The sequence below is a fragment of the Camelus bactrianus genome, chromosome X (assembly GCF_048773025.1).
Source record: "Camelus bactrianus isolate YW-2024 breed Bactrian camel chromosome X, ASM4877302v1, whole genome shotgun sequence".
In the NCBI taxonomy this organism is placed as follows: domain Eukaryota; kingdom Metazoa; phylum Chordata; class Mammalia; order Artiodactyla; family Camelidae; genus Camelus; species Camelus bactrianus.
In genome coordinates, this window is record NC_133575.1 from 34454759 (window position 1) to 34478464 (window position 23706).

Below are 23706 nucleotides of genomic sequence, written 5' to 3' on the forward strand. Positions count from 1 at the left end.
CTTCAAATTGCCTAGAGCTACATGACTCAGAGAGTTATCCGACTCTTGTCTATTTAGGTGAAGGGAAGAGTAAACACGTTTATAAATGTCAGACACCCTCCAGGGGCTATTGATGCAGACAGCCAGAGACCACATTAAAAAAATTATCCAAAGACCTTGATTCAATATCATTGCTGACCAGAAGTCTGGGAAAGAACTGATGTTGATGTGCTTGGAAAGCCTTACCTTTCTCTGATCCTGTCACTGCACAAAAGAACCTCTCTAAAGGGGCCAGCAGCTCTTTTGGTCTGAGTATAGAAACTTAACTTCAGTCATTGACCAGTTGAGATTATGTAGTTCCTACTTCATTGATCTACATTCAGTGCCTCACGCTGAACTTGTCACCTGTTGTTTATTAAGGAATTCAACCACCAACATTTCTATTTCTTCTTGTATGTGGGACAGTCTTCTGAGAATTTAATTCGGTCCACATATGTCATATCTCAATGATACCATCACTGGTTATCACCATGATACTCAGTGTGGTTCCTTCCTACAATAGGTCTGCATCTCAAAGTATTATTCTGGTTGTGTTCTATGATTTCCCCTGCCCTTTCTGCTCTCACTGATACACTGAGGGCCAATTTCACTCCTCCCGTCCACACTGAGGATGAAATAAAGATACATAAAAAAAAATTCGAAGAAACTTCTAACTTTTGTGTCAAATGAAGAGTCTCAGAAATGTGTGTGTGCCAGTTTTCCCTCTCCCAGAGAGTTAATGAGACAGAGTTTAGGCAAAGTGAAGAGATGGCAATGTAGAGACTCAAATGGAAGAACAAGGGGTGAAGAATGGGAGGAATGAATTTTCTGTCACAATAACCAGACTGCTGAGTAAAAGGAATTCCATCCTCCCCCTTCCCTTGCCTACTGACAACCTCAGGATAACCTTGTAAGTCTCATTCCCCATCCCACTCTTGATCAGAAGTTGGGGATAGGAGGCAAGAAAGGAGAATCTTAGCCCCTGGTAAGGTGGAACTGAACAGGAACAGTTGGGAGTATCCTTCTTGTGCAGGGCAACAGTAGATATGTCTTGACTGTTCCACTTTCATTTAAAGAACTAGATCAGAAGGATTAAGTTCAACTGCTTGTGACTGAAAACCCCAAATAATAATGGCTTAAACAAAAAGAAGTGTATCTCTCGTGTAAAAGAAGTCTAGAAATGCACAGATTCCTTCCAACTTATTACTCTGCCAGCCGCCTTTTATCTCATGCTTCCAGACAGCAACATGAATTCCAGCCTTCACATCTATATTCCAGGTAATAGGAAGGAAAGATAAGGGGACAATCACTTCCTTTAAGAAAACTTCCTGGGAGTTTCACGTGATATTTCCAATGACATCTATTTGCCACAAGTTAGTCACACTCGGCTACAAGGGAGGCTGGGAAATGATAGCCTTTATTCTGAGCAGCAAAAACCGTGGGTTCTATTTCTAAGCAAGAAAGGAAAACAATATTGGGGGATAACTGTCTCTTTTACAAAGATAATCACAGTAATCTATTTTCATTTTGTTAAAAATAACAGGCCCAAAATGGGATCACCTATGCTAAGCCCCACGTCATCATATTAGACTTAATCACAATTTCAGCTCTCCTAGAAATGGAATCTTAAACTAGTCAATTAGGAATTGCCTGATAAGCACTAGTTGGGTTACTTAGCTAGAGCCCTGTTATCCCCTGAGGGAAAGTAACCTTGCAATCACCAATATGCTTTTTTTGCCTATATAATTTTCTTTTTCCTGCTCCCTTCTGCCTATAAAAGTCATTCATTTTGTACAGAGCCTTGGTGTTCCTTGCCAGATTGGATGCTTCCTGATTCATGAATCAATGAATAAAGCCAATAAGATCTTAACAATTTACTGAATTTTCTTTTTTAACAATTTACAATGGAGTATGAGATGGGTAGAAAGTTAGAGGGAGAAAGTCAGATAAAAGAACAGAAACAATGTATAAATTCTTGGAATTTATGCTTTTTAAGAGTAGAGAATACTAAAAAAAAAATTAGTACTCCATAATGTGGCAACAGATACATGAACAGGCAATTTTAATATATTTATACTATATGCAGTAGAAGATGTAATATTCACAGTAGGGTAGGATCAGAGGATAGACATTTATTCAGGATTGGAGCCTGGTGAAGGAGGGCTATTGTCAGGGCTAGATTCATAATTTGCATGGCCCAGTGCAAAATGAGAATGCAAAACCCCTTGTTCAAAAAAGGCATCACTAATGCTACATGCAAATGAGGTGATAAAGAATAGAGTACATGAATTTTGTGCTTATCTCCTCAGTTCACGAGTATGTGCCACTGTCTCATTGGGCTTCGCTCACAAAACACAAGTTCAAAGACAAAATGATTAAGAGTTTCAAGACAGTGATGGCAGGGCATTGAAACAATGGCAGGAAAATAGATGAACATCAACTTTCTTCTGTACAGCACAAGGAACTAGATTCAATATCTTGTAGTAACCTATAATGAAAAAGAATATGAAAAGGAATATATGTATATATATGTATGACTGAAGAATTATGCTGTACACCAGAAATTGATACAACATTGTAAACTGATTATACTTCAATACAAAACAAACAAACAAAAACAATGGCAGGGCCTTTCTGAATGTGGGACCCTGGGAGACTGCACAGGTCACATGCCCAGGAAGCGGCCAGGTGCTGTGACAGGCATGTGCCAATCATTTTCCCCTTCAAGAGAGGACTCTGCTCAGAAGTGAGGCGTGTGGTTAACTGCTAGTTTCTAGGTGTGATTTTCTTCAGGATCTGCCTCAGCTTTGGAGCCTACTTCACAATATTCTTGGAGAAGGAAGTGCAAGTCAGTGATTAAGCAAAAGCAGTCTTCTTAAGGCAACTCGCAGTGAATGACAGCCAGGCGTTTGTACTCTGGACTGGCCATTCCCACCCAATGCGGGGCTCCTCTAAAGGGCATCCTTTGCTTGGAGCTCCCGCTGAGCCGACAGAGGCTGTTAGATCTACATAGCTATCTGCCAGCTCCTGGCCAATCCTGCTAGTGCCCATTTCCTTTCACAGATGTTACTCCTAACAAACCCTTTGCATCCTTAGTTCCAACTCAGTATCTGCTTCCCAGAGAACCCGATCTGCAGCAGCCTCATTTGGAGATTTGGTCTAGAAGAACGAATAGAGAATATCCAGGCAAAAATTCACATAGAGGGAGAATGAAGCCCAAGAATGAGCACAGTAAAAAAAAAACAAAAAAAAAACCAACATAATGAAACATTGTACTCTTGCTGGTGGTTCACAGAATGTGTGTATTGGGAGCGGTGGGTGGGGGGAGGCAAAGAGGAGAGGAGAGTGGAGGGCCAAACCAGGAAATTGATATTGACAATACAACTAACTAGGCTACCGCCCTTACTCAGATTTTACCAAATAACAATATTTAAAAAAACTAAAGTGTTAACATTTCAATAGTGATATGTATATAAGTCAAGGATGACTGCTAAGGACTTAATACGGACTATCATTCAGAAATAACTACAGTGTTCCTGGTGAGCATGTACCGACCTATGTAAATACATTTCCTGGTTTTAATAAAGAACTATGGTTGCATAAGATGTTATCGTTGGAGGAACCTGAGTAAATGGTACACTGAACCTGTACCAACCTATGTAAGTACATTTCCTGGTTTTGATAAAGTACTATGATTACATAAGATGTTACCGTTGGGGGAAGCTGAGTAAAGGCTACACTGGATCTCTCTCTACTATTTTTTGCAACTTGCTGTGAGTCTATAATTATTTCAAAATCAAACTAAAATTTTTAGCTTAATGTTTCAGTGATTCTCCATCCTACACATTTTAGTTTATACAATTGAGACCACCTGCCATTTACATTTTTATCATGCTTTTTGTTGCTCAATCTTATAATAGTTTTCTCATGTCATGAAGAAATTCTGTGTAAACATAAGTTTTGAGGACTGCATGATCTCCAGTGGCATATTTGTGACATATTACTAAGCAATTCTTTATTGTTGCATGTTTAGTTGTTCTGAGTACCAATCCACTCTCCCAAAAGTTAAGCATGAGATGCCAAATGTAGCCCATGGTAGTTTTGTGAGTCTGGAGGTTTAGTTGAACTCATGAAGACCCCTAATGGAAATGGCACTATTTAAAAAAGAATACTCAGAGAAATCTTACTCCCATCCCTACCCCTCCATTGCATTCTGATACATTTCTCCATTTATGATTTATACTGTTTCTTTTTGCAAATACATTTTTTACACAAAGGTACAAAAACACACATAAAGATATATTATGTACTTTTTTCATACCTTGATTTTATCGCATATTCTTAAAATCAGTCACATCAGTTCCTAGAAACCATCTTCCTTCTTTTCTTTAATGGCTGCATAGTGTTTCATCATGTAGGCTTATCAATGTATGCAACCAGTTTCATACATATGGGCATACATGATTTTGTTAGATATTACTGAATTCCTCTCCACAGGAGTGGTACCATCCTGCACTTCAACTAGCAATGTACGGGAGTGCAATACATACCTGCAGACAGAGAAGAGCGTTCTCAAAAACAGCGGATGCTGTCCCCAGAAAATGCATAAAACTAGGTCTCTGAGAAAGAAAATCAGTAAGTCAAAAGGAAAAAAATATACTGAGAGATACATGGCATAAATAAAAAATGAGTTGGATGAAATGAGAATTTAAAGTTTTTAAAAAACCTAACTGAAATGGCATAGTCAAAACCTACAGTACAAGCAGTAAAGAACAGAATTAGTTAACTGCAGAAAATTAGATGAGTAATATAAAGGGTACAGGTGACTGGCTCTCTCAGAATTCAGAGAAAAAGGACAAAGAGATGACAATAATGATAAAGACATAGAAAGATGCCCTCATAACATAAACTGTAGGTGTTTCTCAGGGAAAAAACCCACATAAAACAGATGCAGTAGTCCAAGTAAGAATAGAAGAAAAACTGTCCTAGCATGGGGATTAAAAAAAAACCCAAAATGAAAAAATCCACAGATTGAAACCACACACAAACACACACTCAACACTCATTCTCACAAAATTATTTTATTTTGGAGATAAATAAAACAGTTTCCTATAAGTACCTTGAAAAATAAGACATCTTAAAAAAAAGATGTTAAATGAGACTGCCACATATATTGTATTATTTATTTATTTTATTTGGGGGGGTAATTAGGTTTATTTATTTTTAGAGGAGGTACAGGGGATTGAACCCAGGACCTCATGCATGCTAAGCATGTGCTCTACCGCTTGAGCTATGCCCTCCCCCCTGAGACTGCCACATATGAATGTCCTAGATTCATGTTTAGGAATAACCATCATCCTGATTCAATTAACCAAAAAGAGTTTTTAATGGATGGAATGATACTAAAATTTATTTAAATATATAAGAACATATTAATGGAAATAATATGCAAGAATATAATAACTTGTAAAGAAGAGTATTGGGGAGGCATTAATCCTTCTTTCTGGTAAAACCTACTATAAAGCAACAGTAAGAAAATCAATGTGGCATTGATGGCAACATGGCAAAAATAAGCAATTCAACATGGCAGAAGAAAGTTCAAAACCATATCTCAGTATTTATGTTATATGAGGTAAAACAAATCAGTGGAGAATGGAAGGATTTTTCAACAGATAGTTTTGTTTTGATTGTTTAACTATTTGTGTGCGTGTTGGAGGTGGGTGCGGATTGTCTATTTAGTTCCATAGCACATAACAAAATACATATCAGTAGATTAGGATTAAATAAACCAGTTTTAAAATATCAAACCATCAAATAACAAAAGAGAACATAGATTTTTATCCTTCTGGTCTCTAAGTTTAAAAGCAGTGGAAGAAGTCATTGAAGAATAGATACAATCACATGCAACTAAAATTTCTGCATAAATAAAATGCCATAAGCAATACAAAAATATAAGTCGTAAAAACTATCTGCCGTGAAAACACCAAACAAATGGTTAATATCTTGTTATATAAAGTACTCACAGAAATCAACTCCAGGAAGGCAGGCGGTGATCATTCACAACAGGAGAAATTGAAATGGCTATTAAATATATGAAAAAAGTGCTTCATTAATAATCAAAGAAATGCTGATTAGAATAGCAATGCCATGCTGACTTTTCAAGTTAAAGGTTAAAAATTTAACTTGCTTAATGTTGGCGTTGGGGCAGCAAGAAGACAGCCCTTCTTAGACGTTGCTGATGAGGTATAAATCTGGACAATCTCTTTAGCAAGAAATTTGGTAATTTCAATCAAAGAGCTTTAAAAATGGCACTACTCTCTTATCCCGGAATTTTACTTTTAGGGTTCTAGCCGAAGGATATTCTAAGAATTTACAATGTACAATATATTCAATATATTATGTACAAAAATGTTCAGCCCCTATGTTATATATATATATATATATATATATATATATATATAAACAAATGGAAAGTACTAAATGCTTGATGTTAGACGATAAAGGTTAAGTAAATTACAGTCCATGACATGAATATAATGGAGTTTTTAGAAATTAAAATGTGGGCAAGTATTGAGTAGCTATCTAAGTATTTTATATTCATTTGCACATTGAACCCTCACTACAACAGTACTGGATATCTTCTCTTGGCTCTTTCAGGTGTATTTACCACTTTTCTCTAGCTTGTTATGTCCCCTGATCTGTATGGACAGCATCACCAGGTTCTCCTACCTCCTAGCTTCTGGCTGGGTTAGGTCAATGGAGAGGACCAGCAGGAGATTGAAGGGAGGGAGGAGGGGGAGGTTGGGTATTTATATGTTCTGGCTCCCCCTGTGGGTTTTCTGTGGGCTGACTGCCTCCCTGAACTAAAAACCACAGCTTGTGTCAGGTAGCCCTTTCCAAACACATCTGTCATCAGGTCTGATTACTGTTCTGCTCCTCACCCCTCTATAGTGATCCCTTCCTGTTATCACCAGCCTGGGGGCATGCATTATTCCTTGGGATTTCTCTCCATCTTCCTACATCTTTTAAAATACTTCCTTTATGATACTCTCTTTAAACCATCTAATCGAAGTTTGCTGTTTTCTTCTTGAACCTTGACCAATACAACAACTTAAGAGATTTTAAGGTTGAGGAGACAGGCACGGAGAAGTAATTTGATCGCAGTCAGAAAGGGAGGAAATAATACTTGTAGGGTAGATCACAATCATTTATCTTAAAAGTAATTTTATTGTTTTTATTACAAAAGATTAACAAAATATACAATACAAACAAGTAAAATGAAGAGAGAAAATACTCATATTTCTGCTCATCTATTCCACCCATTATTTATTTAATATGACTCCCACATTTTTACCTGCAGCCAAACTCCTGCTTTGAGTCTCAGGCTTTATGCTCAATTGCCTACTCTATAACCTTCATCTGGATGTCTCAAAGGCACTTGAAACTCAACATGTCCAAAAACATGCTCATGATCTTCCAAATCCTAGCCACAACCAAGTCCTGTAATGTCCTGGTTAATTTTACCTGTAAATGTCTCTAATACATCCACATCGCTCCAGTTCCACTGCCACCACCGACCTTAGCCCAAGCCATCATCACCTCTTTCTTTGAAGAATTCCAAACTTTTGTCTCCCTGTATCTATCTACTCTTGTCCCCTTCAGACCATCATTCACATGGCAGATAGATCTTTTCAAAGTTCAATCTAGTCATATTGCCCCTTTCTTAAAGTCTTGCAGTGGCTTCTACTGGTTTAGAATACAGACCAAGGATCTTACTTTGGCCCAGTTTACCTCTGCAGCTTTGTCTCCTGCACTGCTCCTCCTCTTGCCAAAGCTCCACCCGCTGGCTTTCAGCTATTCCAAAGACCCATGCTTCTTTCTATCACAGGACCTTTATCTACATTGTTCTCTCTTTCTAGGACATTTTTACATACTCCCTCCCAAAGTTAACCCCCAGAATGGTCAGGACACCCTAACACCTTGTCACTATGGGCCTTTCTAAAATAGTATTTATCAGAATTTGAATTGACACACCAAGCATGTGGTTTATTCTTTCCATAGCTCCTCTAGTAGACTGTATGTTCAAGGAAAGTCTCCAACTGTCTCATGTCCCCTGTGTATCCCAAATACCTTGCCCTGTACCTAGTACATAATATGAAATCAAATATTTGAATGACCAGAAACTAATACAACATTGTAAACCAACTATACTTCAATTAAAAAAATTAAAGCAATGAGACTAAGGGGAAAGTTGGACAGAATCACATTAGAAAGCGCTGAATTTTTTATATCCGTTACTTTCTCTTTATTTGCTTCAAAGTCTAAGATAAAAATGATACCAATTTAGTCATGTCTCAACTCCTTTGCTAGACAGTAAAAGCTCTTAAAACTGGATAAAGAAAAAACTAAATCTGTATTTCTTTACAGTTTCTTCAAGATATTATTTGATACAGATGGGAGTTGGGAGGAGGCGGGCAAGACACATGTTTACACTTGGGTACGGATACTAGTTAACTTCCTAGAGTTCTCATCATTTACTCTGAATGCATGTCAAAATTACATCTTTTTGAGGGTTCTAGTGATGACGTATTCAGCTCTAGGAGGATAAGATGTAAATTTAAGGAAGGGATAAAACTATCAAGACAAGGGGCTGATGCACAATAAAATATACACAGTAAATATTCCTCTTTTCAGTAGGATGGGGAAACATCTTTTTTAATTTGGTTCTGCAACTTAGCCATCCTTTGACCCTCGCTTTTAAATTGCAGGTCCCACTTAATTTGTGATAGCTGAGTTCTTAATTTTCTCGCCTACTTGCTTCGATTTTAAGAACTTCAGCTTGAAAAACCCTATAGAAAACCAATAACTGCCAAGCCTCCCCTTAGGGACATTTCTCACTTCACCCCTCCCCCCACAAGGAGGGCGCGCGACTGCGCAGACCTCACCGGCCCCTTGTGACGTCACAAAGGGGCCAGACCGGGGGGGGGGGGCGCCCTGCGACCTCGCGGTCCGGGTCCGCTTCCTTCAGTACCGGCTTCCCTAAACCCACCCCCGACGCCCTCCGCCCAGTCCTATTTTAGTTAAAGTGTAAGAATAAAAGCACCAGGTTGAAACCCCCACGTGGCCCCGCCCACACCTTCATCCAGCCACACCCCCACTTCGGTGGCGTCGTCCGGCCTTACCGGGCGGGAGTGCTCCCCCAACGCGCGCGCGCGCCGCGTACAGGCGGGAAGGGCGGGGCCAGGCCGTTTCAGCGCCGCGTCTCCCCCCCAAAGTGGGCGGGGCTCCCGAGGCAGGCCTCCGAGAGTGCGGATCGGGAACAGCTTGGGCGGGAGAGGCGAGCGCCTGTGAGAGGGAGGGCCTGAGGAGAGCTGAAAGTTGCCCCCAGCACCGCCGCCCGCGCGCGCTCCGGAACAATGAGCGCCCACAACTCAAAGGCCTCCCTCAGCAACAACAGCGGCGAGAGACGGCACGAGGCCGAGCGTCCACCCAGAGCCGGGGACACTACTGCCCAGATCCCGGACCCGGCCTCCACCTTGGGCACGGCCTTGCCCTCCACGTCCGAGTGGAGCATGCAATCTGAGTGGCGGACCGTCTCCGGACTGTTTTCCAGCTCCCTGTCGAACGCGTCCACACCAGACGTGACATACTCCCAAAGCGCCAGCGCGTCCGCCCAAACAAGCACGGATTTTGACCTGACAACTGACTCGGACACCAAGGTTGGCCTCTGGGACTTTGGCGCCCTCCGCCTTAGCGACCAGATCCCCATGTCTGCCACCCGTTCTCCCAACTCTGAGGGGGCCGTCCCAGCCTCTAACCGGCACACAACCATCCCCCGGGTATCCGAACAGGGATCTGTCTCGCCCTCAGGCTCCTCCAGGTTGCCCCTCCATGAGTCCGGCCCATCCTCAGTACCTGGGTTCCCCCGGGTAGCAGGGACTCCTATACCCAGGAAGTTCCTCAGAGCGGCGGTACCAGAATCCATCTCACCCTCGATGCCTGGCTCCAGCAGAATATTGTCACCTCCTCTACCCCGTAATATTCCGCAAATGTCACTACTTGGGGTCATCCCGTTCTCAGTATCCTCCTCCTCCCAGAGTTCGGTAGAAGTACCTCCTACCCTCAACAACCCCCCGCGACTGCCAGTACAAGAGTCCAGCCAGTTCTCAATACCCGACTTCCCCCGGCTCTTGGACTCCTCCCTAGAGTCGATACAAGGGTCCTACCCGCCCTCAGACCTCAGCCTCCCTGGGAGTTCAGGACAAGAATCTATCGTGCTGTCGGACTCCTCCCAAGCGTCGATACAAGGCCCTCCCCCGCCCCTAGTGCTCAGCAGCCCCCGGAGTTTGGTACATGGACCTCGTACACCCATGAACTCCCCAGTGTCGACTCAAGTGTCCACCGAGCTCTCCGAGTTAGGTAATCCCCGAACATCGGTAGAAGGATCGGCTCCACCCCCGGGTTCCCCCAGAGTACCAGTCCAAGGGTCCGCTCCGCCCTCAGCGCCCGGCTCCGCCCGGGTATCGGTGGAAGAATCGGCTCCGCCCTCGGACTCCCCCCGAGAGTCGGTAGAAAAGTCCGCTCCGCCCTTGGCCAGCCCCACTCCTGTACCCACGCCCCGGGAGAGTCTCAACCAGAGCATGGAGAATCAGGAGAAGGCGGACAACGCGGGCCAGATGTTCGACGTAGTCGTGATAGGAGGCGGCATCTCAGGTCAGTGTGGACGGTAGCGGTAGCCTGAGGGACCCTGGCAGGCCCGGGGGGCGGGGGAGGGACTTGCAGTAGCTAGGTGGCGTTTCGGGGTGGGGGGTCTCCCTTGTGCATGACAGAGCGCAACAGCGGTCGGGCCCCTGATCCCGCGAGGAGAGAGTGGGGTTGAGCGGGTTTTGCTGGTGGTGTGAACTGCAGGAGGCAGGAACAATCATTTTACTCCTACTATTAAATACTAACATTTAAGGAGCTCTTGCCGTACGGTTATATTTAGCACTTTACGTGGATTTTCTCAGTCCTCAGCGGTCCCGTGAGGTGGGCAGTATATTTGTCCCTGTTTTACAAAACCAAGAAACTGAGGTAACAATCCAGAGGTCAGACCGCCTGGCCGGGAAGTGACAGTGATTTTCTCCCATTTAAGACCCTCACTCCTAATTCCCAAGGTGGCTGGTTTGCCTCACTGGTTTCACATCCTTTGCCCTAAACAGAACAACAGTATATGGATTTTTGTAATATTGAGGTAGTAATCGTGTTATTCAGGTCCTGCTCTTCTTAAAGCGCTTTTCCTTAGAAAATTTAGTAACTGAACAGGAAGGAGGAAGAATCATTTAGGAAAAGGTTTTTAAAATAGGCGGGGAGGAGAGAGCTCTTAGTTTTAACCTACTCTAGCGTTTTTGGTTGTTTTTTTTTTTTTCTTTTTTAAGAACTTGCAGGAAAGTGCAGGGCATTTATTGCTCAAATGGAATCCCTCTGTGAGAAGCAGGGGCAGAGGAATGGTATGTTTGTGTCCTTCCCCAAGGGCCTGAATCTTGTCCTGTGATGAGCAGCTGGCAATCCTGGGTTCCCCTGGTCCTGGTTTGAGTTTGTAGCTGACCAACTGAGTGGTGCATGAGATTTTTCTGAATCTTCCTGGAAACCTCATCCTGACTGATGTATTAAATTGTTACTTATGTTGTCATCATTGGTAAAATGTTTGAAATTTAGCTGATTGTTTTTCAGCTCTAGCTAGAGTCCCACACTAATCTGTCCAAGACATGGGAGGAGGTTAATTTCTGAAATAAACCTGAAGGATCTGATTTAGTAAGAGGGAGAAATAAGGTGGGAGGGAGTAAATAGGGTGTCCCAAAGTAGCCATTTTTATGTACAATCCTTTTGAGAAACTGCTTACAAATTAATTTTGCGTGGAGATAGCTTTTGACTTGGCCTGTTTAGGATAACAGTCTTAATCACCAGAGAAGAGATTGGCATGAACTGTTGCTTTGACAACTCCAGCCAGTGCCAGCAAAAACATGCATGTATTTTGGAGCATCAGGAAAGCAGATCCTGGTGGAGAGTACGAAAAAAGAAGTGTCTCCCTTGTTTCCTCTTCATTCATTCGTTAACTTCGATTCATTCACTCAACAAACACTTGTTAAGTGCTTGCAATAAAGTGGACTGGTGTTTCTAAAAACCTGTTTCTTCTATGTAAGCCTCCTAGAAGCAACATGATTATTGATCATGGGAAAATAAATATGGTGATGACGTGTAAATTGATTGGGAGTTCTGTCCCCATTCCCACCTCCATACCATCCATATTTCACAATTCAGGGTTCTTTCTGGGATTTTTATTCTTGTCTTTTTTTGTTCTGTGCTCCAGTTTTCCTTAAGGGGCATTTTGTCTTTCATTTTTCCCTCTGCCTGATTACTGGCTCTTTTTCTCCTTTTCTACACTTTACTCCAAGTAGTTGGTCGTGAGCAGAGTTGGATTTACAGTGTAGCTGATGATCCTTATGCTTTATGACCTTACAACTGCAGGTCCTTCTGGGTTCTCATTCTAAATAACCAGTTTCATAATGAATCTTGTCTTTGTAATTTTGCCTTCTTTTTTTTTCCTAGAGAGGGCACCCCAATTATATAAGCTTCAGGCTCCTCAACCTGAATCTTTCCATGGTCACTACCAATGACTAATTTGTTCATTTCCATTTGGGGGAAGAAGAGGGCATTTCTTGCACAGTAGTTCACACTTCTATTCCAGAACCCAGCTTCCATTTCATCAGTGACAGTGGAAGACACTGGGCTTCCTTTAATATCATTTCTTATCAGTCAGATTTGATCTGAACACCAAAACTGACCAGAAACCTTGCTTTCTGGCTGTGATGTCTTGCCAGATGGTTCACAACTAAAATAAAAGTAGATGCAAGTCTGGCTCAGGATAAACCCAGCACACAGACTAGTGTTTCATGAGCAGGTGAGAGGTATTACTTCCTAAGGGTTCTTGAGAACTCAGAAACACATCATCTTTGTGTGTGCTTAGCAGTATCCCATGAGTTACTTAATGGCCCCTATATCAGTTTTAAACGCTTCTGGATATTTCTTATAACTTTTGTCAGGACTTGTACATTTTAATATGATACCCACATACTTAAAATATATGGCCAATACTTAGTAGATGCAGGATTATTCCTATTGTATAACAAAAGAGCTCCCAGAAGAGTACAAATTCTGACTAAATGTTCCTCAAAAGCAATCCAAATTAACTTTTTATAACTTTCTCTGTCTGCACAAAGAATAGCAGCATCTTAATTAAAAATCATAAAACAGAGCATGTATTTCAGCCACAAAATCCCTTTTTCTGCCCACTCACCAATTAAATAATCTTAGACACTCGGTAGTTGAGAAAGGGAAAAGCCCTACTCATTTGTAAGTAGTACAGTGGTATCTTCAACATGCTTTGGCTCTTATCCATCATCCATCATCTGTCATCAAGTCCTTTTTGAAACTTCTTTCATGCTTTCTGCGACCCTATTGGATCCTGAATTTTTATCCCACACCAATTGCTCCTTTTTCTGTTCCTGTCATTGTGCCCATATTCTTGTGCCGATTCTTCTAGTTTTGAAATGGCCTCGAGGTTCAGCTCTTCATCACTTTGGGGCTCATATGCACTCTCTCCCTCTCTTCTTCCAAGATGTTAACTTTTCCTCATCTATAGAAAGCTCTCAAATCTTTAGTTTGAGTCCTTCACTTTCTCTGGACTCCTGTCCTATAGCTTATCTGCTTTTGCATATTTCACGCTTGAAAGTCTTGTTCTTACTTCATATTCAACAAGTCCAAAAGCCTCCTTGCCCTCCAACCCAGCTTCTCTTCCTCATTTCATTGACTCTGTTCTTGGCACCACCATCCTTTCCATCATTTTGGACACATCCTTTTGTTTTATCTTCTACACCCAGTCAGCAGATCCTTCTAACTCCTTCTTTGGGCTGTTCCTCTCTTTCTTTCCCAGTAACTCTTCCCCCATCCCCAGGACAGACTCTTAGCCCCTTCAGCTCACCAGGTTATGACCATCTTCCCAGTGGCCACCCTTCACTTTGGGCTCTCCCTTCATGTCCATCCTGCAGTGTTCTCCCAGATTTGATTTTTTTAAATACTTCTTTTATCACCTTGTTCTGTTCAGGATGTTCAATGATTTATTGTCCGCTTCTTAAGCTCCCCTCTCCACACCCCACTTATCTAGCACCCCCTTTGTTGGACAAGCAGCATTTCCTACCATCCCCAACATGGCTGTAGTCACACTGCTCTCTTGTCCTCAGTGCTACACCATGTTTATTTTGTCCCTCCATTCCTTCCCTGTTTTAGTTTTTTCCTTAACATGGAAGTGCTTCTCTGAACATTTCCAGCCTATCCTTTCTTCAATACCTGATTAACTCTCTTCTCCTTGATCATTCTGGCTCTCCTTGATTTTTCTCTCCTGTAGAGCTTATAATCTATATCTGACAATTTGAACTTATCTTCTGTCTCTGTTTCTTGATGTTATTTTAAGTATGGCAGTTCAGTTGCTGACTTGACATGTTAGTTCTTACTCATGACCTGACACAGACAACAAATGACAGAAACCCAGTGGTGGAAGATTTTAAAATCTGCCCCTGAGAATTTCTGAATTGACTCTCTTTAGGGAGAGAGAAAAAGGAAAACAGGATAAAAAAGCCCAACTCCAGGGGACAATGCATCCTTCAGAGTCTTTGGGCCAAAGAACTTTTTGAATGGCAGTCTAGTCCAATCACCTAAGACTTTAATCTTCTTGACAGCATCTCCTGAGTAATTATCTGGTTGTAGCTTTGAACACATCTAGGGAAAAGGAATGCTGTACCCCTCAAAGCATCTCATTATGTGCAGAGGTGGCTCTGGTGCCTGGACTCATTCAAGCATTTTGGGAGCTTCTACCATATGCCAGGCAGTAGCCAGATCACCAGGAAAGAGGTATATGAAGAGGAGGAAGTAGTGTCCCTGCCCACAAGGTGCCCCATCCTCTTGCAAGAAGTAATCAAGGGAGAAAATAATTGACATTCATACAATGGAGAAATGTTAATATCATGAATCTGAATGAAATTCTGGGACCTTGAGAGATAAGTAGGATTTTAACAGGAAGATAAGAAGATGGAAAAAAGACAAACAAAGCAGGAGAGACTGGAGAAGCACAGGTATGGAGTCAGGAGGCCCTAAGCCTTACATGAGCAGTGTTGAATTTAAACCCATGACAAGAGTTCCAGGGAAGGGAAATAGCTGCCTCGTGTACCTCTGTCGATGTGATCCTGGTTGTTACTGGGATAACCCAGTGTGTCACTTCTGCCCAACAGTTAGCCAGGGCACAATGACAATACTTTTATCAGAACACTGGGCGGTTAGAGTTTTTCCATGTGTTTTGAGATTAAATTCCAAGTATCAAGTAGAAAGAGATATTTCCAAATAATATTCCCCCTGTGTTTTTATCCACAAGTTGAGCTCCACTAAAAGAACTGAGAGCCCTAGCCGCCCAGAAGAACGCTATGCTGTGTGAGAATAGAAGGGACTGAATCTTCCTCATCATCCGAGACAGAAAAGCCATTTTGCAAGAAGACTAATATTCAGAATTCTGCCAGTTGAGTCCACAGCATGCCACAATTTCCCTTTTTGCTGAAATACATCACCCTGAAGAATCATTTCTGCTAGAAGCGTTGTAGGCATTTTAACCCAGAACTTGGCAGCACATACTGTTATGGTTTTGTAGCGATAAAGAAAAGCTTACATTAAAAAATATGCCACTTAGTTTCAGTGCCTTGGTTATTTAGATACTCTGAGGTTCACTGCAGGCTGAACATTAATTTTCTGCCTTTCAGGACACTTCTTTGCCCCTATTTCTTTCTCAAAAATAAGCTAGGACTCATTTATTAACTTTTTTGGGTGAACGAAGAATACAAAAGTTGCATTTATTTGGGTTCTGATGTTTTGATATCTTCGTGGTTGAATGAGCTTTGGGGTTTATCTAATACTTGGTGGTCAGTTTTAGCATTTGGTCAACGCTAATTGACATGAATCTATACATGATCCTCAGCTAATGTGAAAAATATATTTAACACTCACTCTAAGTATAGTATAATTATACAAGTATAGTATAACTATAGTATAATTAGATCACAGAGATCAATAATTGAGAAAAAGAAATGTGGAAGCCTGTTATTGATGAATATTGGGTCATACAATCTTTGTGCAGGTGTGACATATACGTAGTTTACCTATGACAAATCTTACCAGTATTTGGATGCAGGTGTACCCAAAAAGACTGAGGAAATATTGTAGTTTCATATCACATACAGGGGCTTGCAAGAGTGTGGACATCCAATCAGCACTGGTTTGATGACTACGTTTGCGTGTATGAGATAGATTTCATGACAGGTACTTCTCATTTAAAATATGACTGATTAGAACTGCACAGAGTGAATCAGAAGAAGTCTAGTTACATTTTTAAATGTTGGAAGCATTTGAGACAAAGGTGATTATTAGGACTGCTGTATCCTTTTATTTGAAAAATATTTTACAGTTTGACCAGCAATTTGTATTTTCCTTTGGATGTTCTATTCTTGATTATGTTATGGACTAGGGCAGCTGAAGATCTTTGAATCACAGTTCTGTCATCTGTAAAATCAGAGGTTGGATTAAGATATACGTGATAATCTTCGAGTATCTTTTTCAGTAATCGGCTTCCTAAAGGTCTGACTCTTCAGCTTTTTCTTTTGGACCCCCTCCTCAACACTTTTTTTCCTTCCATGTAGTATTCTGGAAGTGGCTTGCATCACCTCGCATACTGACATCCTATACTAACTTAAATCAGAATCTGTCTCTCTCTTACAAGTGCTCATTTGCACCTTGTCTATGATTCAGAGGAGCCTTAGTTTAAAAGCCCTGTTCTAGTAGGTGCTAGGCCAAAGTAAACAAACCCCACTTTATAGCAATATTTAATTGATTTATTAGGTAACAATGTCAATAAGAATTTTAAAACCAGATGATAAGCTTTGAGAGTTGAGTTAATTACATATTCACCATGTTCAAGGGTCACAGAATTGCAACCTGGTAGAGCTCAAAGGGACCAAAACAGAGGCTCAGGAGGGTCAAGTGAATAACCTAACGCTACAAAATTCTCAGTGGCATAACTTGACCTTGGATCGTACCCCGCCCCCCAGTAGACTTGCTTAATAGGCTTGTTCAGAGAACTGTAGTAAACTTTATTATTGCTTTACTTTAAGGTTAATACTCTAAAACCTAGTGATTGTTGTTTCACAGTAATTTATATTTTAGAATATATTACATGGCATGTTACTGCTTCGTGAACATTTAAATTTAAAAATCTTAAGCATCTTATTAGGTCGGATGCCTTTCATATGAAGAATTTATTTCCTTTTTGAATTTATTTCCTTGTTTAAATAGTTTAGATCAGTGGTTCTTAACCTTTTGGAGCAAGTCACCCTTTGAATATCTGATGAAAGGTGTTGGAGCTTTCCACCAAAAAAAAAAAAGGAATGTTTTTGCACATAGACTTTTTTTTTCCCTGCAGCAGGCCAGCAACTAATGTTATGGAAACCTCTTCATTGTCACTGTGAAGACTTGGGGCTGATACTGAGATTTCACAGAAGTACTGAAAAATAAGAATTCAGAGGATTCCTTAGGTCATTAGACAGTTGCCAGTAATGAATATGTAAATAGACAATAATAGAAACAGTTAAGACATCTACGCTTAAAAATAAGGGACCAGAGTTTCCTACACTAAGGCCATGATAAATAGAACAGTGAACCCGCCATGTTTTGAAAAGAGAAAATTTGGGGAGACAACATTGATGAAGAAAATGGAAGGCTGTGGGGGTCAATGTGATTTTTAAATTGTTTTCTAAGATTGGTGTTTACAGATTTTACATATTGGAGTGAAGCCATTTATGATAAATATACAGTTCTGATTTAATATGCATTTGTAATAACTTATAAAGGTCACTGAAGGCATCTGACAAAATTCAGGCCCAAATGGAAGAGTTAAGTTCTCCAGTTTATCTGTTAGTCCATTTGTCTCTCCAGTGACTGTGTGAGGCGTAGGGCCCCCTATGTAGTGGGGGTTATGAACCTGACCTGCTCTTGGTGTTTGAAGTTGGTTCAGGGTTCAGTGGTGGCACAGAGAAGGAAAAAGGAAATGACAGACAGGAAAGATTTCATAGAGGAAATAATGCTGGACAGAAATACTATGGATTTTGGATAAATTCCAATGTGTAACAAAGATGACCTTTAAGGTGACTTTTTTACAGATTAAATGAGTTGGCTGTGAGCTGTGGCTTAAGTTAAAGATCTTTTTCTTGCATGTCTACACATATTCTTCATTCATTCATTTATTTATTCATTCAATAAATACTTGGTGATTGGGTGCTCACCATGTGCTTTGAGCAAAATTTATGGTTTTTGTTGTTTTCCTGATTTGGGAACATTGCTTCTAAAACTTCAGTATGAATTGATGTTTGACTGTACTTTTTATTTTCCTCAAAGTATTCAGTCCAAGAGTCCAAGTGTGCAGTTATGTAAGAATTCTGTCAGCCAGAGATCACTTCACTGAATAATAGAAAATTAACTTAGAATATTTAATCTGTGATGTACACTATACACATTCATAGGTGGTGTTGAATTGATGTCAAAGTTGAAAAAAAATGCCACTTTAAGAAATAAACAGGAAGAACTAGGAGAGCCAGCAGAGTATAAGCCATAGCTACACTAAAGCTTTGCTTCAACACTTACCTTGTCCTCTGGGTATTGTTCACTTGGGACCCTGCCCTGGTGAGTTTATTACTGTAAATATTTGAACAGTCTTTTAAGAGATGAAACCAGTTTTCCCAAAGTGTATTTTCTGAGATACAGTTTTTTTTAAAAGGTAAAAGGTGGAGAAATGCTAAGTTCAACAACACTCTTCACTGCAGGACTTATCAGAGCCTTTAACATGCCAATGTACACCATACATTTCCCAGAAGGAGAAACAGCATATGCCTCAACTTTCATGAGCATTGATACTTCCCTCAAGAGCATCTTGAGGACTAGGGTTGCATAAAATATTTTGGAAATTACTTCCTAACCACAGTGCATCCTAGTGTGCAGAATCCGAGGACAGCAATGTGGAGTGCCCTTGGTATGTTTTCATTTTCAGTGAAAGAATGGGGCAAATAATGAATTAAGGGGTAATTGCATTCCCTGACTTGGGTGAGATCCATTTATCTAAAGTGAAGATGAATGCTGAACAATAATCAAATAAATTGGGACTGTCTAGACAACCAGTCTGTCGAATTCAGGGCAAATTGAAGTTAATTGTTAGCTTTCATCTATTTATCATTTGAGACAGTACTGTCTTTTTAGCTTATCAGAGGGACTTGAAGATTTGGCATTTTGAAAAGCAGTTATTTGTCTGAAAGGAAGCACAAAATACAGGTATGTAAATAGATAGATAGGTAGGTAGGTAGATAGATAGGTAGACAGACAGGTAGCTAGCTAGGAATGGTTATATTGTATGTATCTATGCATCAGGAACAAGTTTGTGTGCACATTGATATTCTCTGTTCTCTTTTGCTAAAAAAAGCACAGTACTGATTCAAAGACCAGAAAAGGTACTAATAGTATTTATAATCTGCTAACTTACTTGGGCATAAAGGTTTAAATGACTAGATACCCTATCCTTCCAAATCTTTCTTAGTTGTTTGAAATAGATATAATCTAAGTAGCATAGAAACTTACCCATTGCCCTCACCCAGGTGAGCATGGTTTTGTTTTCTTAGTTGTAGTTCCTCTGTTCATTGCAACAGGCATTTGAGCACCTGTAACATGGAAGGCCCTCTTCTAGGGTTGCAAAGATGTATATAACACACCTCTGTTTTCAAGAAGGTCCTAACACATGAAGAGGCAGATCTCTGGGCAAGAGAGCATGTTGCCTTGGACAAAGGCAAAAGGCCACAATAGTTTTGACAAGAGTGGCTATGGTAACAGTGGCGGGAAGCAGCGGATACATAGAGAGTGCCACGTGGTGATGTGTTCTAAGAAGGAAAATACAGCAGGGTGACAGACACACTGTGAAAGATGATTATATATCACTTTTCATATTGACAGTGGGATCACTGGACATTTTTTGTGAGGAATACACTACATTTCAAGGTTTGTTCTAATAAGGAAGTGGAGACACCAAATCATTTGTTGTAGAAGGAGAATCAGAAATTGAACTGGAAAGGGTAGCAAGAGTCAAATGGACAAATTTCTATATTTTCCTAAAACAGAGTAATGTGAACATACTTGAAGAAGTAAGATAAAGGAAAGGGCCCTTGGCAGGGTAGAGAAGGCAGGGGTAAGTGTGAAGCTAGGTCCTATGGTAACAAATTTGTAGCCCAGGAAGCGAAGGACCATTTCCTCAAGGGCTTCATTGCAGATATTAATTCCTTTTCCAGGTGCTCTATGTGGCTTAAATCATTTCCTTTCCTATTTCTATGGGGATGTATCCATCTCAGGACATTGAAAACACTGCAATCTGTGGAAATACAGTTTCCATGGGCAGTGGCTTTAAGAAGCTGGAGCTTGGTTTGCAGTTGCCATGGCAACACTGATGCTAGCTGCATACATCATCTCACCCAGGCTCTCCTGATCTAATAACCAGAATTAACAATTGTCTGAACTCTCATATGAGGTGTGCTTTTAGCAGACTTGCTTTTTTTTTAAAGGCCTCTCTAATAAAGCCATTAACCTATTTTATTTTGGTTTCTATAAAACCCAAATGACTGAAGAGAGAGAAAAACCAGAAGAAGGATTATATTGTTTTAAACTCATCATGCCTATTTAAAATACTTAATTGCAAAGTGATTAAAGATTTGCTTGTGCCATGATCTGCTTTTTTCCGTTTTTCAGGTTTTTGCATTTTGAAAGTGACCAGATACTTGTTTACACAATAGAGCTTAACAAACTCTTTGTGAATGTAGCTTCTCTGTCCTACTGGCTCTCTACTGTCACAGAAAACCATAGGACATTTGGGAGTCCTGGGCTCTTTTCCTCCGAATGAGCCATGATTTGGGAGAGAAAGAGCTCTTGGTCAGAGCAGGGGCAGGGAGATTTTGTCAGTGCCCTCTTAGACCTCTTCCTCCCAAATGCCCTTGGGAGATTCAAAGACTAGACACTAGGACAGTTGAGAGTCTAGGACACCTTTCCAAGATGGCCTTTCATCCCCTACAACCAATGAATCTCAAACACTTGCTGATTTCATAGGCTCTCTCTCTCCCAGACTTGTTTATCCTTCCCCTCTCTGACCTGAGGCCAAGGGTCTCTGGGTCTAACAGTGTTGGAGCCAGCTTCTACTATTTTAAAAGAACTGATCCTGATTGAGCACATCTCTTCCCAGTTTTAGGTTCAGTGATATCACATTGGTAGCTTGTAATCACACTGATAGTTTAAATCAGCCGTGATGAGAGTGTATGTATATACACCATGGAAATCCAAACACTGCAAATCTGATGTCTTCTCCATTCCCCAAGGCCAGGGATGGTTGTTAACCATTACCGTCATACCACTATGTTAAACCCTTTCCCTATCTTGGGGGTGGGGTGGGGTGCCAAGAGAGGTAGGTGGGAGCTCTAGATTCTTCTATTGCCCTAGATTTCATGAGGCCATTAAATGAATGACAGCAAGAGCTATAATGCACAATGCTCTTAGCTTTGGCTAATCTATATTTCTTTGGAACAAGATGAAAGAGGTTTAATGTGAGATTTTCTCTTTTCATAAATATGTAAAGAAAAAATATTTGATTATAAAATCTGTTGTTTAGTAGCTACATTGTATTTGGTGACTTACCTTCAGACTTAAAAAGCTTTTCTAACAATTTTATCCCATTTACCAAGAAAAAAAGTCTTTTATTTATTTATTTTGAAATATATGTCAACAACCCTTAAACTAATCTGTGGAGTTGATGTTTGAGATAAGGTTCTTTTTTCCATAAGCGATTATTGGATTTTGTAGTAGGAGGGGAGGGTAGAATGCATAATGGTACATAGAATTAGAATAAATAGAATTAAGAAGTATAATTCAAGACTTCCATCTTGATGCAGGCATTATCTTTTTTTTTTTTCCATTCGAACCAACCGACAGCCACCGTTGATATATTAGAAAAGCTTTTCTGGACCGCACATGTTTTCTTGTGCTTTGATTATGACTTACTGAGTTATTTATTCAAAATTAGTTATTAATTATTATCCAAAAATAACTTTTCTAATGACATCTTGATTGCGTTTCCATGTTCTGCATTTTCTAACTTTAAATTACCATGGAAGTTCCTTATCAGAGTCTTCTTCACAATAAACACGCAAACTAAAACATTATCCGCCCCCCCCCCCATTTATTCAGCATCTTAGGAGAAGTAGTTTTCTAAATGCCTTAAATCTTCCCCCTTCAAATTCCAAGACCTTTTTGAAACCATTTTTCTCAAACCCCCTTTTGAATGTTTTAAACATCTTCCTTATTTCTCAAAGAGCTTAAACTTGCTTTGCTGAGATAGGGTCAGTCATTTTCCTGTAATGCAGAAACAACCATTTTTGTCAGCTTTTTAATTTTGTTTATATCCTTAAATGCCAAAGTGCAAAATGACCTTTGTCATCGGTGTGGTCATTTGTCCTGGCTCAGCTAGCCTACCTCCCCCCTCCTTTAGCCTCCAGACTAGTGTTTATTTACTATTGGCACTGAACCCCACTCACCAAACTTGTTTAGAATTACACATTACATTCGATTTGATTAAGGCTGCAGCCTTATAAATGAGGGTGTCAGAAGTAAAATTTTTCACTTTTTGGGAGACTCTGTTGTGGTCATGTCGGGCTCTTGATTTTCTTATCTGGAATATGGGGATAGTGAAATCTATCCCGCAGGATGGTTGTGAGAGGCAACAGGAAAGGCATCTGAAGTTGATCTGCAGGATGTGAAGCCCTAAACAAACTGTGAGGCGTCCTCTGGGGGCAGGATCGCTGCAGGACCCACTGCTGCTGGAATTCAAAGCCACTTCTGCTTCTACTTCGGCAGAGGGCAAGTTTCTCCTCCCTTGGAAGAGGAGCCACCTGAGTAACTCCAGTAAAAACCAAGGGTGTTTCTATCTATCTAATTGGTTTATGGTTAGATTGATTAAGAGTAACTGGGAAGGAATTAAACTTTTTGCATCTGCGTTTCTCTGCTTTTAAATATAGAGTGGTACTTTGAGCCTAAAAGACATTCATATCTTTTGACCAAATAATCTCCCTTCTAGGACTTGATCCTACGGAAATAGTCAGACATGAGAACAGAGATTTATGTACAAATATGTTTTTCATCACACCTTCATCCTTTTTTAAAAATGATGGTCAGCATAAGAAGCCTTTGGCCCTGGCCCAGAAAACACATTGCGCCAAGGTTTGCAGACACTGGTTTGCATTTATTTAAACTGTCATGGGATGCCTTTCTTTGTGAGCAGATTGCAAAGATTTGTTGCATAGCTAAATCTTGGATGGATATCATCAATATAAGGGAACACTGTACTTGAAGGAGTCAAAAGTGCATTACAAACATTAGCGGATAGCAGTGCTGGCTATTATGGTTTAGCCTCCCTGTGTTTTCAATCTGATAGACACAAACTCATTTTTGATTCTGGCTACATATATTTCATGCCATTCTGTATAT

The 23706-nt window shown here is 40.5% G+C and overlaps 1 protein-coding gene and 1 long non-coding RNA gene across 2 annotated transcripts in view; one reads left to right on the forward strand and one right to left on the reverse strand.

Annotated features, from left to right (window-relative positions):
• Positions 1-1014: 1014 nt before the first annotated feature.
• On the reverse strand, positions 1015-9277 carry LOC123612174 (uncharacterized). Its single transcript, XR_006719387.2, has 4 exons — positions 9201-9277; positions 6042-6099; positions 4569-4637; positions 1015-2506 (listed from the first exon to the last, which is right to left on the reverse strand). It is a non-coding gene; the product is annotated as an uncharacterized LOC123612174 (long non-coding RNA).
• Positions 9278-9337: 60 nt separating this feature from the next.
• Positions 9338-23706, forward strand: part of LOC105079347 (amine oxidase [flavin-containing] A) — a 71378-nt gene continuing 57009 nt past the window's right edge. The window contains exon 1 of the mRNA XM_010968051.3: positions 9338-10731. Coding sequence (XP_010966353.1) covers positions 9435-10731 — 1297 coding nt within the window. The 5' untranslated portion in view covers positions 9338-9434. The remainder of the gene's footprint in view (positions 10732-23706) is intronic.